This window comes from Anser brachyrhynchus (assembly GCF_964034855.1).
Source record: "Anser brachyrhynchus genome assembly, contig: SCAFFOLD_426, whole genome shotgun sequence".
NCBI lineage: Eukaryota > Metazoa > Chordata > Aves > Anseriformes > Anatidae > Anser > Anser brachyrhynchus.
The window spans coordinates 36,619-53,453 of NW_027663605.1; the positions used below are offsets into that span (position 1 = coordinate 36,619).

Below are 16,835 nucleotides of genomic sequence, written 5' to 3' on the forward strand. Positions count from 1 at the left end.
AGCACAAGCAGCACAGCAGCTGTGGGGTTTTTTTTTGGTGTTTTTTTTTTAGTTTTGTATTTTGTTTGTTTGTTTTTTGTTTTTCTTTTTTTTTTTCTTTAATCTGGTTTAGCTCAATAGCATGCAGACTGCAGACAAGAGAACTGGGGTGATTCTAGAAGCAACAATCCCCATGCTTTTGCTGCAGCTTTGAATATTGAAAGGACAATATGACCAAGCAAGTAACTGAAATTTTTTCACCTAGAATTAGCTCAAACCTTTATTTATATAGAAAGAAAAATCTGGGAGCATAACAGATTACATGCAAAAAAAAAAAAATCAATTCCATGTAATAACATCACTCGCAGGAAAAATCACGTACTTGAGTAGGCTATCTGAAAACCAAAAGGCTATGCTGATGGGTCAAAACACACTACAGGACAATGGAGCCTGGCCCTCTGCTGCACCAGCTTAAATCCTATCCCTACACTCACCAAGGTGCAACCCCAGCCCAAACACAGACACACCATTTCAGGCTATACGGGATGGGGCTTCAGGCACCGCTTCACCTACTGAAGAAGACCACCATCAGGAGCTGCCACGCCAGACGACCTTTTTCCTCTGAAACACCTTTCTCAGGAACCAAACAGCATTCCAGTGACCTGCTTCGCTCCTATTCTAAAGACTATCACAGCCCACCTTGCCTGTGGCACCTGATAAGCACAAGAGAAAGCAACCACAGCAATAAAAGACACTGCACCCTCAGGACAGTTACTCTCATCCCCTCCTTTACCTCAGCCGCTTACCTACCCCACACGGCAGATGCTTCCACCCGTTCTCTGAAGCTACCTACAGCACCTCTAAAAGAGAAACTGGAATTTACTCTATTTGATGTAGTAAAATAAGTGCAGCGACAACCGCACCCCAAAAATAACACCTACCTCTGTTCGTCACTCACCAGAGTCACTCCAGAGGTAGCTCGGGTCGTGACGTCCTGTACTGCACACTGCGTTTCAGCCTGAACAAAGGAAAACACAGTCAGAAGACAAACATTCAGCTGACAGCATTAGCACCCATCCCTCAACAACAGAAGTCACCCCATATTTAATGTTTTCGTTTCAAAACAGCAGTCCACTTGCCTCTGTACCTGCAAGTTAGATCCAAGCTCGAAAGGAACGGCCACCATCACCCATGTGCCACCTGGGAACACAGAAGGACAAAATGATCGCTCTGCTTGCAAGCCTCCACCTGCCACATTGCTCCTCTGTCCCAAACAGCCTCACCTCAGACCCTCAGAGGGAAACACCTGAATGTCTTCCCTTCGCTTCAGATAAGGGATGACCAGGCTGATAGAACTCTCACCTTCCCTCATTGTTCTGAGACACGGGCATTTCCCTGTCCAAGACTTCACAAAGCCCCTGCAGAGACAAGAGAAAAGCACACCCTGAGGCACCTCACAGCCACAGCGTACCTGCTGCAATACCTATCTCTTCCCAGATCCTTTGCTTCAGCTGCTCACCAGCTCGAACTGAGATTCTTCGCTCACAGCGCCGCGGCAAACTCTGCCCGGGCCACACAACACACACTGCACAAGCTACATTGTTTAAGACACACGAGCTGGAACGTTCCTGCCCAACAATCAGTGGCATCGCACAGGAAGGATGCCGCACGCTCCTAGAAACCAAACCTACCAGTCCTGAACAGCTCCCCTGCCAGACAATTCCCCACCTCCTCCTGCCAACCATGCTCAGCACACACACTACTTGGCCGTAAAAAAAAAAAGTAAGAACATACACACACAAAAAAAACAACTGAGCTCCACAAATGCCAAAAAGCCATGCACACACAGCAGCCCCAGCAGGGGTATTCACAGACTTACCCTTTACAGATGAAAAAGGTAACTCTGATACAACCCTGCTCAGTCTCTTGGTAATACTGCGCCTACGTGGTCAAGCCTCTTGCAGTGTGTAATCAAGCTCTTTTTAGTCCTCTGGAGAGTTACACAAGTGTGTAGAGATTCAAATATAACCCAAAAACACAAGTGGATCCCACCATCCCAAAAACAAGTGAGCCAGCAACCTCTGCTAAATATCCCTCTAGTAAGTGATTTCCAAGCACTTAAAATCTAGAAATCCATGGACTCCAACCTGCCCAAAGAACCCTGCAACTGACTGAAGGAAAAACAAAGCACTTACCCCAAAGAGCAGCCCAGGCACAATGAACTCTCTAATGGCATACCTGGGGCTCATATACCATTTGGCCCCGCCCAGCACCCAAACCCAATCACCTGGGAAAGGGGAGGTGGTAAAGCACAAGAAAGTAAAAAGAGCACAAGCAGCACAGCAGCTGTGGGGGTTTTTTTTGGTGTTTTTTTTTTAGTTTTGTATTTTGTTTGTTTTTTGTTTTTCTTTTTTTTTTCTTTAATCTGGTTTAGCTCAATAGCATGCAGACTGCAGACAAGAGAACTGGGGTGATTCTAGAAGCAACAATCCCCATGCTTTTGCTGCAGCTTTGAATATTGAAAGGACAATATGACCAAGCAAGTAACTGAAATTTTTTCACCTAGAATTAGCTCAAACCTTTATTTATATAGAAAGAAAAATCTGGGAGCATAACAGATTACATGCAAAAAAAAAAAAATCAATTCCATGTAATAACATCACTCGCAGGAAAAATCACGTACTTGAGTAGGCTATCTGAAAACCAAAAGGCTATGCTGATGGGTCAAAACACACTACAGGACAATGGAGCCTGGCCCTCTGCTGCACCAGCTTAAATCCTATCCCTACACTCACCAAGGTGCAACCCCAGCCCAAACACAGACACACCATTTCAGGCTATACGGGATGGGGCTTCAGGCACCGCTTCACCTACTGAAGAAGACCACCATCAGGAGCTGCCACGCCAGACGACCTTTTTCCTCTGAAACACCTTTCTCAGGAACCAAACAGCATTCCAGTGACCTGCTTCGCTCCTATTCTAAAGACTATCACAGCCCACCTTGCCTGTGGCACCTGATAAGCACAAGAGAAAGCAACCACAGCAATAAAAGACACTGCACCCTCAGGACAGTTACTCTCATCCCCTCCTTTACCTCAGCCGCTTACCTACCCCACACGGCAGATGCTTCCACCCGTTCTCTGAAGCTACCTACAGCACCTCTAAAAGAGAAACTGGAATTTACTCTATTTGATGTAGTAAAATAAGTGCAGCGACAACCGCACCCCAAAAATAACACCTACCTCTGTTCATCACTCACCAGAGTCACTCCAGAGGTAGCTCGGGTCGTGACGTCCTGTACTGCACACTGCGTTTCAGCCTGAACAAAGGAAAACACAGTCAGAAGACAAACATTCAGCTGACAGCATTAGCACCCATCCCTCAACAACAGAAGTCACCCCATATTTAATGTTTTCGTTTCAAAACAGCAGTCCACTTGCCTCTGTACCTGCAAGTTAGATCCAAGCTCGAAAGGAACGGCCACCATCACCCATGTGCCACCTGGGAACACAGAAGGACAAAATGATCGCTCTGCTTGCAAGCCTCCACCTGCCACATTGCTCCTCTGTCCCAAACAGCCTCACCTCAGACCCTCAGAGGGAAACACCTGAATGTCTTCCCTTCGCTTCAGATAAGGGATGACCAGGCTGATAGAACTCTCACCTTCCCTCATTGTTCTGAGACACGGGCATTTCCCTGTCCAAGACTTCACAAAGCCCCTGCAGAGACAAGAGAAAAGCACACCCTGAGGCACCTCACAGCCACAGCGTACCTGCTGCAATACCTCTCTCTTCCCAGATCCTTTGCTTCAGCTGCTCACCAGCTCGAACTGAGATTCTTCGCTCACAGCGCCGCGGCAAACTCTGCCCGGGCCACACAACACACACTGCACAAGCTACATTGTTTAAGACACACGAGCTGGAACGTTCCTGCCCAACAATCAGTGGCATCGCACAGGAAGGATGCCGCACGCTCCTAGAAACCAAACCTACCAGTCCTGAACAGCTCCCCTGCCAGACAATTCCCCACCTCCTCCTGCCAACCACGCTCAGCGCACACACTACTTGGCCGTAAAAAAAAAAAAGTAAGAACATACACACACAAAAAAAACAACTGAGCTCCACAAATGCCAAAAAGCCATGCACACACAGCAGCCCCAGCAGGGGTATTCACAGACTTACCCTTTACAGATGAAAAAGGTAACTCTGATACAACCCTGCTCAGTCTCTTGGTAATACTGCGCCTACGTGGTCAAGCCTCTTGCAGTGTGTAATCAAGCTCTTTTTAGTCCTCTGGAGAGTTACACAAGTGTGTAGAGATTCAAATATAACCCAAAAACACAAGTGGATCCCACCATCCCAAAAACAAGTGAGCCAGCAACCTCTGCTAAATATCCCTCTAGTAAGTGATTTCCAAGCACTTAAAATCTAGAAATCCATGGACTCCAACCTGCCCAAAGAACCCTGCAACTGACTGAAGGAAAAACAAAGCACTTACCCTAAAGAGCAGCCCAGGCACAATGAACTCCCTAATGGCATACCTGGGGCTCATATACCATTTGGCCCCGCCTAGCACCCAAACCCAATCACCTGGGAAAGGGGAGGGGCAAAGCACAAGAAAGTAGAAAGAGCACAAGCAGCAGCAGCTGTGGGTTTTTTTTTGTTTTTTTTTTTTTTGTTTTTTTTTTTTAAAATCTGGTTTAGCTCAATAGCATGCAGACTGCAGACAAGAGAACTGGGGTGTTTCTAGAAGCAACAATCCCCATGCTTTTGCTGCAGCTTTGAATATTGAAAGGACAATATGACCAAGCAAGTAACTGAAATTTTTTCTGCTGGAATTAGCTCAAACCTTTCTTTATACAGAAAGAAAAATCTGGGAGCATAACAGATTACATGCCAAAAAAAAAATCAATTCCATGTAATAACATCACTTGCAGGAAAAATCACATACTTGAGTAGGCTATCTGAAAACCAAAAGGCTATGCTGATGGGTCAAAACACACTACAGGACAATGGAGCCTGGCCCTCTGCTGCACCAACTTAAAACTCATCCCTACACTCACCAAGGTGCAACCCCAGCCCAAACACAGACACACCATTTCAGCCTCAACACAGTTTTGGAAACTGCTGGAAAGCAGGCTTCATCCTCAGGCTCCACGGCATGGGGCTTCAGGCACCGCTTCACCTACTGAAGAAGACCACCATCAGGAGCTGCCACGCCAGACCACCTTTTTCCTCTGCAACACCTTTCTCAGGAACCAAACAGCATTCCAGTGACCTGCTTTGCTCCTATTCCAAAGACTATCACAGCCCACCTTGCCTGGGGCACCTGATAAGCAGAAGAGAAAGCAACCACAGCAATAAAAGCCACTGCACCCTCAGGACAGTTACTCTCATCCCCTCCTTTACCTCAGCCGCTTACCTACCCCACACGGCAGATGCTTCCACCCGTTCTCTGAAGCTACCTACAGCAGCTCTAAAAGAGAAACTGGAATTTTACTCTATTTGATGTAGTTAAAAAAACTGCAGCGACAACCGCACCCCAAAAATAACACCTACCTCTGTTCATCACTCACCAGAGTCACTCCAGAGGTAGCTCGGGTCGTGACGTCCTGTACTGCACACTGCGTTTCAGCCTGAACAAAGGAAAACACAGTCAGACGATAAACATTCAGCTGACAGCATTAGCACCCATCCCTCAACAACAGAAGTCACCCCATATTTAATGTTTTCGTTTAAAACAGCAGTCCACTTGCCTCTGTACCTGCAAGTTAGATCCAAGCTCGAAAGGAACGGCCACCATCACCCATGCCACCTGGGAACACAGAAGGACAAAATGACCACTGTGCTTACAAGCCTCCACCTGCCACAGTGCTCCTCTGTCCCAAACAGCCTCACCTCAGACCCTCAGAGGGAAACACCTGAATGTCTTCCCTTTGCTTCAGATCAGGGATCACCAGGCTGATAGAACTCTCACCTTCCCTCATTGTTCTGTGACACGGGCATTTCCCTGTCCAAGACTGCATGAAGCCCCTGCAGAGACAAGAGAAAAGCACACCCTGAGGCACCTCACAGCCACAGCGTACCTGCTGCAATACCTCTCTCTTCCCAGCTCCTTTACTTCAGCTGCTCACCAGCTCGAACTGAGATTCTTCGCTCACAGCGCCGCGGCAAACTCTGCCCGGGCCACACAACACACCCTGCACAAGCTACATTGTTTAAGACACACGAGCTGGAACATTCCTGCCCAACAATCAGTGGCATCGCACAGGAAGGATGCCGCACGCTCCTAGAAACCAAACCTACCAGTCCTGAACAGCTCCCCTGCCAGACAATTCCCCACCTCCTCCTGCCAACCACGCTCAGCACACACACTACTTGGCCTTAAAAAAAAAAAAAGTAATAACATACACACACAAAAAAAACAACTGACCTCCACAAATGCCAAAAAGCCATGCACACACAGCAGCCCCTGCAGGGGTAATCACAGACCTAGCCTTTACAGATGAAAAAGGTAACTCTGATACAACCCTGCTCAGTCTCTTGGTAATACTGCGCCTACGTGGTCAAGCCTCTTGCAGTGTGTAATCAAGCTCTTTTTAGTCCTCTGGAGAGTTACACAAGTGTGTAGAGATTCAAATATAACCCAAAAACACAAGTGGATCCCACCATCCCAAAAACAAGTGAGCCAGCAACCTCTGCTAAATATCCCTCTAGTAAGTGATTTCCAAGCACTTAAAATCTAGAAATCCATAGACTCCAACCTGCCCAAAGAACCCTGCAACTGACTGAAGGAAAAACAAAGCACTTACCCCAAAGAGCAGCCCAGGCACAATGAACTCCCTAATGGCATACCTGGGGCTCATATACCATTTGGCCCCGCCCAGCACCCAAACCCAATCACCTGGGAAAGGGGAGGGGCAAAGCACAAGAAAGTAAAAAGAGCACAAGCAGCAGCAGCTGTGTTTTTTTTTTTTTTTTTTTTTTTAAATCTGGTTTAGCTCAACAGCATGCAGACTGCAGACAAGAGAACTGGGGTTATTCTAGAAGCAACAATCCCCATGCTTTTGCTGCAGCTTTGAATATTGAAAGGACAATACGACCAATCAACTGATTTTTTTTCAGCTGGAATTAGCTCAAACCTTTCTTTACATAGAAAGAAAAATCTAGGAGCATAACAGATCACTCATCAAAAAAAAAACCACCAATTCCATGTAATAACATCACTCGCAGAAAAATTCACGTACTTGAGTAGGCTATCTGAAAACCAAAAGGCTATGCTGATGGGTCAAAACACACTACAGGACAATGGAGCCTGGCCCTCTGCTGCACCAGCTTAAATCCTATCCCTACACTCAGCAAGGTGCAACCCCAGCCCAAACACAGACACACCATTTCAGCCTCAACACAGTTTTGGAAACTGCTGGAAAGCAGGCTTCATCCTCAGCGAGGCGTGCTCAGGCTCCACGGCATGGGGCTTCAGGCACCGCTTCACCTACTGAAGAAGACCACCATCAGGAGCTGCCACGCCAGACCACCTTTTTCCTCTGCAACACCTTTCTCAGGAACCAAACAGCATTCCAGTGACCTGCTTTGCTCCTATTCTAAAGACTATCACAGCCCACCTTGCCTGTGGCACCTGATAAGCAGAAGAGAAAGAAACCACAGCAGCACAAGCCACAGCACCCTCAGGACAGTTACTCTCATCCCCTTCTTTACCGCAGCCGCTTACCTACCCCACACGGCAGATGCTTCCACCCGTTCTCTGAAGCCGCCTAGAGCACCTCCAAAAGAGAAACTGGAATTTTACTCTAATTGATGTAGTAAACTAACTGCAGTGATGGGCACGAAAATGTGCCCAGATGGCAGCAATCACAGACTTACCCTTTACAGATGAAAAAGGGGACCCTGCTCAGTCTCTTGGTAATACTACCGTGCTTATGCGGTCGAGGAACCGTACCCCACCATTTCTTAAAAACGAGTTAGCCGACAACACCTCCTAAGCACGCCTCTATTACCTGAATTCCAAGCACTGAAAATCTAGAAGGCTGCAACGTCTAAAGACTCTACAGCCACACAAACCACAGGCAAAAGCTCCAAAACTATAACAAACTGTCCCTAACCCTGAAAAAGACTACCCCTTACAGGCCTACTGCTACTCTTTTCAGATGCATGCTTACACAGGGAGCTTCGATGATACTTATCTCCTAAACCCTGCTCCATCACTTTGCCACCAAGGTTGTAACTTTGATAATATTTGACGTATAATATTTGACATACAGCATACAGGCAAAGACTCAAGTAAGCCCCGCAATTCGGCAAAAATCATAAGGGACCCAAAACCACAAAGTAAACACACAAAGTAGCACTGCCATCCTATCCGTAAACACGCTATAACAATTACTCACCTGAAGAAGAGCTGCATGCAATACAGGCACCTATTACTAGATTGGTTTACTCTAACAGATCCTACCAGTTGTTACCTCACAAAGATGGGCGTACCGGTCTCTACTTGGAAACGCATCAGTCCATAGACTCTTAACCACCTAAAGAAACCTCCAACTCACTGAAGGAAAAACAAAGCATCTACTCTAAAGTGCAGCCCAGGCAGAATGAGCTCTCTGATGGGATGCCTGTGACTCAATGACCACTAGGCCCTCCCTGGAACCCAAAGCCAATCACCTGGGAAAGGGGAGGGGCAAAACACAAGAAAGGAGAAAGAGGAGAAGCAGCAGCTGTGGTTTATTTTTTTTTTTGCTTCAGCTTTGATTATTGAAAGCTTTTCTCCTCTACAACTCCTGTCTCAGGAACCAAACAGCATTCCAGTGACCTGCTTTGCTCCTTTTCCAAAGACTATCACAGCCCACCTTGCCTGTGGCACCTGATAAGCAGAAGAGAAAGCAACCACAGCAGCAAAAGCCACGGCACCCTTAGGACAGTTACTCTCATCCCCTCCTTTACCTCAGCTGCTTACCTACCCCACATGGCAGATGCTTCCACCCATTTTCTGAAGCCACCTAGAGCACCTCCAAAAGAGAAACTGGAATTTTACTCTATTTGATGTAGTTAAAAAAAACTGCAGCGACAACCACAACCCAAAAATAACAGCTACCTCTGTTCGTCACTCACCAGAGTCACTCCAGAGGTAGCTCGGGTCGTGACGTCCTGTACTGCACACTGCGTTTCAGCCTGAACAAAGGAAAACACAGTCAGAAGATAAACATTCAGCTGACAGCATTAGCACCCATCCCTCAACAACAGAAGTGACCCCATATTTAATGTTTTCATTTCAAAACAGCAGTCCACTTGCCTCTGTACCTGCAAGTTAGATCCAAGCTCGAAAGGAACGGCCACCATCACCCATGTGCCACCTGGGAACACAGAAGGACAAAATGACCGCTGTGCTTGCAAGCGACCACCTGCCACACTGCTCCTCTGTCCCAAACAGCCTCACCTCAGACCCTCAGAGGGAAACACCTGAACGTCTTCCCCTGTGGTGGTTTTACAGGGGTAGGCGACCGAGCTCCACCAAAACCGCTCTCTCACTCTCCCTCCTCAGAGAAGGACAAGGAGAAAATACAAGGAGAAAATACAAGGAAAAAGGGCTCAAGGGTTGAGATAAGGACGAGGAGATTACACAGTAAATATCGTGATAGGCAAAACACACTCAGCATAGAAAGATAGAAAGATTTATTGCTTATTACTACACAATGTAGAGAAGCGAGAAACAAACGAAAGCAACCAAAAGCACCTTCCCCCCCAACCACCCTCTTCCACCTTCTCCCCCCCAGCGGTACAGGTGATCGGTGTTTATGGTCAGTCTATAGCGCTTCTTTGCCGCCACTCCTTCTCGGACGCCCTCATCCCCTGTGCTGTGGGGTTCCTCCCACAGGATGCAGTCCTTGGTCAACTGATCTGGCATGGCCTTCCCACAGGCAGCAGCTCTTCCAGAACTGTTCCAGATGTAGGTCCATACCACGGGGTCCATCCCTCAGGAGCAAACTGCTCCAACCTGGGTCCCCCACGGGCAGCAGCTCCTGCCAGCTCACCTGCTCCTGCGTGGTCCCCTCTCCACGGTCTACAGGTCCGGCCCGGAATCTGCTCCGGCAAGGGTCTTCCACAGGCCGCAGCCTCCATCAGTGCAGGTCCACCTGCTCCACCGTGGCCTCCTCCACCAGCTGCAGCATGGAACCCTGCTCCACCGTGGTACTCCGTGGGCTGCAGGGGGACAGCCTGCTTCACCATGGTCCTCGCCACAGGCCGCAGGGGACTTCTGCTCCGGCACCTGGAGTACCTCTCCCCCTCCTTCTTCACTGACCTTGGCGCCTGCAAGGCTGTTCCTCACTCCTCTTGCTCTCCCAGCTGCTGCATGGACCAGCGTGGTTTTTTTTTTTTTTCCTGTCTTAAATATGCTCTCACAGACGCGCAAACAACATCACTTATTGGCTCCGCTCAGCAGCGGGGCCCTTACCTAACATGGGGCAGCTTCTAGATTCTTCGCACAGAAGCCACCCCTAGAGCTCCCTGCTACCAAAACCTTGCCACATAAACCCCCCACGTCCCTTCACTTCGGTTAAGGGACGACCAGGCTGACAACACGCTCGCCTTCCCTCACTGCTCCGTGACACGGGGATTTCCCTGTCCAAGACTGCACCAAGCACCTGCAGAGACAAGAGAAAAGCACACCCTGAGGCACCTCACAGCCACAGCGTACCTGCTGCAATACCTCTCTCTTCCCAGTTGCTTTACTTCAGCTGCTCGTTAGCTCGATCTAAGATAAATGTGCCCGGGCGGCGCCGCGCCAAAATGTGCCCGGGCGGCGCCGCGCCAAAATGTGCCCGGGCGGCGCCGCGCCAAAATGTGCCCGGGCGGCGCCGCGCCAAAATGTGCCCGGGCGGCGCCGCGCCAAAATGTGCCCGGGCGGCGCCGCGCCAAAATGTGCCCGGGCGGCGCCGCGCCAAAATGTGCCCGGGCGGCGCCGCGCCAAAATGTGCCCGGGCGGCGCCGCGCCAAAATGTGCCCGGGCGGCGCCGCGCCAAAATGTGCCCGGGCGGCGCCGCGCCAAAATGTGCCCGGGCGGCGCCGCGCCAAAATGTGCCCGGGCGGCGCCGCGCCAAAATGTGCCCGGGCGGCGCCGCGCCAAAATGTGCCCGGGCGGCGCCGCGCCAAAATGTGCCCGGGCGGCGCCGCGCCAAAATGTGCCCGGGCGGCGCCGCGCCAAAATGTGCCCGGGCGGCGCCGCGCCAAAATGTGCCCGGGCGGCGCCGCGCCAAAATGTGCCCGGGCGGCGCCGCGCCAAAATGTGCCCGGGCGGCGCCGCGCCAAAATGTGCCCGGGCGGCGCCGCGCCAAAATGTGCCCGGGCGGCGCCGCGCCAAAATGTGCCCGGGCGGCGCCGCGCCAAAATGTGCCCGGGCGGCGCCGCGCCAAAATGTGCCCGGGCGGCGCCGCGCCAAAATGTGCCCGGGCGGCGCCGCGCCAAAATGTGCCCGGGCGGCGCCGCGCCAAAATGTGCCCGGGCGGCGCCGCGCCAAAATGTGCCCGGGCGGCGCCGCGCCAAAATGTGCCCGGGCGGCGCCGCGCCAAAATGTGCCCGGGCGGCGCCGCGCCAAAATGTGCCCGGGCGGCGCCGCGCCAAAATGTGCCCGGGCGGCGCCGCGCCAAAATGTGCCCGGGCGGCGCCGCGCCAAAATGTGCCCGGGCGGCGCCGCGCCAAAATGTGCCCGGGCGGCGCCGCGCCAAAATGTGCCCGGGCGGCGCCGCGCCAAAATGTGCCCGGGCGGCGCCGCGCCAAAATGTGCCCGGGCGGCGCCGCGCCAAAATGTGCCCGGGCGGCGCCGCGCCAAAATGTGCCCGGGCGGCGCCGCGCCAAAATGTGCCCGGGCGGCGCCGCGCCAAAATGTGCCCGGGCGGCGCCGCGCCAAAATGTGCCCGGGCGGCGCCGCGCCAAAATGTGCCCGGGCGGCGCCGCGCCAAAATGTGCCCGGGCGGCGCCGCGCCAAAATGTGCCCGGGCGGCGCCGCGCCAAAATGTGCCCGGGCGGCGCCGCGCCAAAATGTGCCCGGGCGGCGCCGCGCCAAAATGTGCCCGGGCGGCGCCGCGCCAAAATGTGCCCGGGCGGCGCCGCGCCAAAATGTGCCCGGGCGGCGCCGCGCCAAAATGTGCCCGGGCGGCGCCGCGCCAAAATGTGCCCGGGCGGCGCCGCGCCAAAATGTGCCCGGGCGGCGCCGCGCCAAAATGTGCCCGGGCGGCGCCGATCACAGACCTACTCTTTACAGATGAAAAAGGTAACTCTGATACAACCCTGCTCAGTCTCTTGGTAATACTGCGCCTACGTGGTCAAGCCTCTTGCAGTGTGTAATCAAGCTCTTTTTAGTCCTCTGGAGAGTTACACAAGTGCCTTCATACGTCTAGAGATTCAAATATGACCCAAAACCACAAGTGGATCCCACCACCCGAAAAACAAGTGAGCCAGCAACCTCTGCTAAATATCCCTCTAGTAAGTGATTTCCAAGCACTTAAAATCTAGAAATCCATGGACTCCAACCTGCCCAAAGAACCCTGCAACTGACTGAAGGAAAAACAAAGCACTTACCCCAAAGAGCAGCCCAGGCACAATGAACTCTCTAATGGCATACCTGGGGCTCATATACCATTTGGCCCCGCCCAGCACCCAAACCCAATCACCTGGGAAAGGGGAGGTGGTAAAGCACAAGAAAGTAAAAAGAGCACAAGCAGCACAGCAGCTGTGGGGTTTTTTTTTGGTGTTTTTTTTTTAGTTTTGTATTTTGTTTGTTTGTTTTTTGTTTTTCTTTTTTTTTTCTTTAATCTGGTTTAGCTCAATAGCATGCAGACTACAGACAAGAGAACTGGGGTGATTCTAGAAGCAACAATCCCCATGCTTTTGCTGCAGCTTTGAATATTGAAAGGACAATATGACCAAGCAAGTAACTGAAATTTTTTCACCTAGAATTAGCTCAAACCTTTATTTATATAGAAAGAAAAATCTGGGAGCATAACAGATTACATGCAAAAAAAAAAATCAATTCCATGTAATAACATCACTCGCAGGAAAAATCACGTACTTGAGTAGGCTATCTGAAAACCAAAAGGCTATGCTGATGGGTCAAAACACACTACAGGACAATGGAGCCTGGCCCTCTGCTGCACCAACTTAAAACTCATCCCTACACTCACCAAGGTGCAACCCCAGCCCAAACACAGACACACCATTTCAGCCTCAACACAGTTTTGGAAACTGCTGGAAAGCAGGCTTCATCCTCAGCGAGGCGTGCTCAGGCTCCACGGCATGGGGCTTCAGGCACCGCTTCACCTACTGAAGAAGACCACCATCAGGAGCTGCCACGCCAGACCACCTTTTTCCTCTGCAACACCTTTCTCAGGAACCAAACAGCATTCCAGTGACCTGCTTTGCTCCTATTCTAAAGACTATCACAGCCCACCTTGCCTGTGGCACCTGATAAGCAGAAGAGAAAGAAACCACAGCAGCACAAGCCACAGCACCCTCAGGACAGTTACTCTCATCCCCTCCTTTACCGCAGCCGCTTACCTACCCCACACGGCAGATGCTTCCACCCGTTCTCTGAAGCCGCCTAGAGCACCTCCAAAAGAGAAACTGGAATTTTACTCTAATTGATGTAGTAAACTAACTGCAGTGATGGGCACGAAAATGTGCCCAGATGGCAGCAATCACAGACTTACCCTTTACAGATGAAAAAGGGGACCCTGCTCAGTCTCTTGGTAATACTACCGTGCTTATGCGGTCGAGGAACCGTACCCCACCATTTCTTAAAAACGAGTTAGCCGACAACACCTCCTAAGCACGCCTCTATTACCTGAATTCCAAGCACTGAAAATCTAGAAGGCTGCAACGTCTAAAGACTCTACAGCCACACAAACCACAGGCAAAAGCTCCAAAACTATAACAAACTGTCCCTAACCCTGAAAAAGACTACCCCTTACAGGCCTACTGCTACTCTTTTCAGATGCATGCTTACAGAGGGAGCTTCGATGATACTTATCTCCTAAACCCTGCTCCATCACTTTGCCACCAAGGTTGTAACTTTGATAATATTTGACGTATAATATTTGACATACAGCATACAGGCAAAGACTCAAGTAAGCCCCGCAATTCGGCAAAAATCATAAGGGACCCAAAACCACAAAGTAAACACACAAAGTAGCACTGCCATCCTATCCGTAAACACGCTATAACAATTACTCACCTGAAGAAGAGCTGCATGCAATACAGGCACCTATTACTAGATTGGTTTACTCTAACAGATCCTACCAGTTGTTACCTCACAAAGATGGGCGTACCGGTCTCTACTTGGAAACGCATCAGTCCATAGACTCTTAACCACCTAAAGAAACCTCCAACTCACTGAAGGAAAAACAAAGCATCTACTCTAAAGTGCAGCCCAGGCAGAATGAGCTCTCTGATGGGATGCCTGTGACTCAATGACCACTAGGCCCTCCCTGGAACCCAAAGCCAATCACCTGGGAAAGGGGAGGGGCAAAACACAAGAAAGGAGAAAGAGGAGAAGCAGCAGCTGTGGTTTATTTTTTTTTTTTGCTTCAGCTTTGATTATTGAAAGCTTTTCTCCTCTACAACTCCTGTCTCAGGAACCAAACAGCATTCCAGTGACCTGCTTTGCTCCTTTTCCAAAGACTATCACAGCCCACCTTGCCTGTGGCACCTGATAAGCAGAAGAGAAAGCAACCACAGCAGCAAAAGCCACGGCACCCTTAGGACAGTTACTCTCATCCCCTCCTTTACCTCAGCTGCTTACCTACCCCACATGGCAGATGCTTCCACCCATTTTCTGAAGCCACCTAGAGCACCTCCAAAAGAGAAACTGGAATTTTACTCTATTTGATGTAGTTAAAAAAAACTGCAGCGACAACCACAACCCAAAAATAACAGCTACCTCTGTTCGTCACTCACCAGAGTCACTCCAGAGGTAGCTCGGGTCGTGACGTCCTGTACTGCACACTGCGTTTCAGCCTGAACAAAGGAAAACACAGTCAGAAGATAAACATTCAGCTGACAGCATTAGCACCCATCCCTCAACAACAGAAGTGACCCCATATTTAATGTTTTCATTTCAAAACAGCAGTCCACTTGCCTCTGTACCTGCAAGTTAGATCCAAGCTCGAAAGGAACGGCCACCATCACCCATGTGCCACCTGGGAACACAGAAGGACAAAATGACCGCTGTGCTTGCAAGCGACCACCTGCCACACTGCTCCTCTGTCCCAAACAGCCTCACCTCAGACCCTCAGAGGGAAACACCTGAACGTCTTCCCCTGTGGTGGTTTTACAGGGGTAGGCGACCGAGCTCCACCAAAACCGCTCTCTCACTCTCCCTCCTCAGAGAAGGACAAGGAGAAAATACAAGGAGAAAATACAAGGAAAAAGGGCTCAAGGGTTGAGATAAGGACGAGGAGATTACACAGTAAATATCGTGATAGGCAAAACACACTCAGCATAGAAAGATAGAAAGATTTATTGCTTATTACTACACAATGTAGAGAAGCGAGAAACAAACGAAAGCAACCAAAAGCACCTTCCCCCCCAACCACCCTCTTCCACCTTCTCCCCCCCAGCGGTACAGGTGATCGGTGTTTATGGTCAGTCTATAGCGCTTCTTTGCCGCCACTCCTTCTCGGACGCCCTCATCCCCTGTGCTGTGGGGTTCCTCCCACAGGATGCAGTCCTTGGTCAACTGATCTGGCATGGCCTTCCCACAGGCAGCAGCTCTTCCAGAACTGTTCCAGATGTAGGTCCATACCACGGGGTCCATCCCTCAGGAGCAAACTGCTCCAACCTGGGTCCCCCACGGGCAGCAGCTCCTGCCAGCTCACCTGCTCCTGCGTGGTCCCCTCTCCACGGTCTACAGGTCCGGCCCGGAATCTGCTCCGGCAAGGGTCTTCCACAGGCCGCAGCCTCCATCAGTGCAGGTCCACCTGCTCCACCGTGGCCTCCTCCACCAGCTGCAGCATGGAACCCTGCTCCACCGTGGTACTCCGTGGGCTGCAGGGGGACAGCCTGCTTCACCATGGTCCTCGCCACAGGCCGCAGGGGACTTCTGCTCCGGCACCTGGAGTACCTCTCCCCCTCCTTCTTCACTGACCTTGGCGCCTGCAAGGCTGTTCCTCACTCCTCTTGCTCTCCCAGCTGCTGCATGGACCAGCGTGGTTTTTTTTTTTTTTCCTGTCTTAAATATGCTCTCACAGACGCGCAAACAACATCACTTATTGGCTCCGCTCAGCAGCGGGGCCCTTACCTAACATGGGGCAGCTTCTAGATTCTTCGCACAGAAGCCACCCCTAGAGCTCCCTGCTACCAAAACCTTGCCACATAAACCCCCCACGTCCCTTCACTTCGGTTAAGGGACGACCAGGCTGACAACACGCTCGCCTTCCCTCACTGCTCCGTGACACGGGGATTTCCCTGTCCAAGACTGCACCAAGCACCTGCAGAGACAAGAGAAAAGCACACCCTGAGGCACCTCACAGCCACAGCGTACCTGCTGCAATACCTCTCTCTTCCCAGTTGCTTTACTTCAGCTGCTCGTTAGCTCGATCTAAGATAAATGTGCCCGGGCGGCGCCGCGCCAAAATGTGCCCGGGCGGCGCCGCGCCAAAATGTGCCCGGGCGGCGCCGCGCCAAAATGTGCCCGGGCGGCGCCGCGCCAAAATGTGCCCGGGCGGCGCCGCGCCAAAATGTGCCCGGGCGGCGCCGCGCCAAAATGTGCCCGGGCGGCGCCGCGCCAAAATGTGCCCGGGCGGCGCCGCGCCAAAATGTGCCCGGGCGGCGCCGCGCCAAAATGTG

General features: G+C 51.2%; 1 protein-coding gene across 13 annotated transcripts in view; it reads right to left on the reverse strand.

Annotated features, from left to right (window-relative positions):
* Window positions 1-16,835, reverse strand: part of LOC308187174 (uncharacterized protein) — a 51,179-nt gene that overhangs the window by 22,678 nt on the left and 11,666 nt on the right. For 5 of the 13 annotated variants that reach the window (XM_080609346.1, XM_080609345.1, XM_080609344.1 and 2 more), the window contains exons 1-3: window positions 1,263-1,373; window positions 1,127-1,179; window positions 938-997 (exon numbers count right to left, since the gene is read on the reverse strand). Coding sequence is in view for 2 of the 13 variants with exons in the window: in XM_080609343.1 (XP_080465469.1) it covers window positions 9,113-9,167; window positions 9,289-9,349; window positions 10,028-10,223 (312 nt within the window). In the remaining 11 variants the exon portion in view is untranslated. Of the gene's footprint in view, window positions 1-920; window positions 998-1,126; window positions 1,180-1,262; window positions 1,398-3,238; window positions 3,299-3,427; window positions 3,481-3,563; window positions 3,699-4,160; window positions 5,308-5,400; window positions 5,455-5,554; window positions 5,794-5,876; window positions 5,985-8,568; window positions 9,168-9,288; window positions 9,350-10,027; window positions 10,640-14,945; window positions 15,006-15,134; window positions 15,188-15,270; window positions 15,371-15,865; window positions 16,478-16,835 lie in introns of those variants that run through there. The other 8 variants (XM_080609342.1, XM_080609317.1, XM_080609341.1 and 5 more) reach the window with 5 other exon arrangements.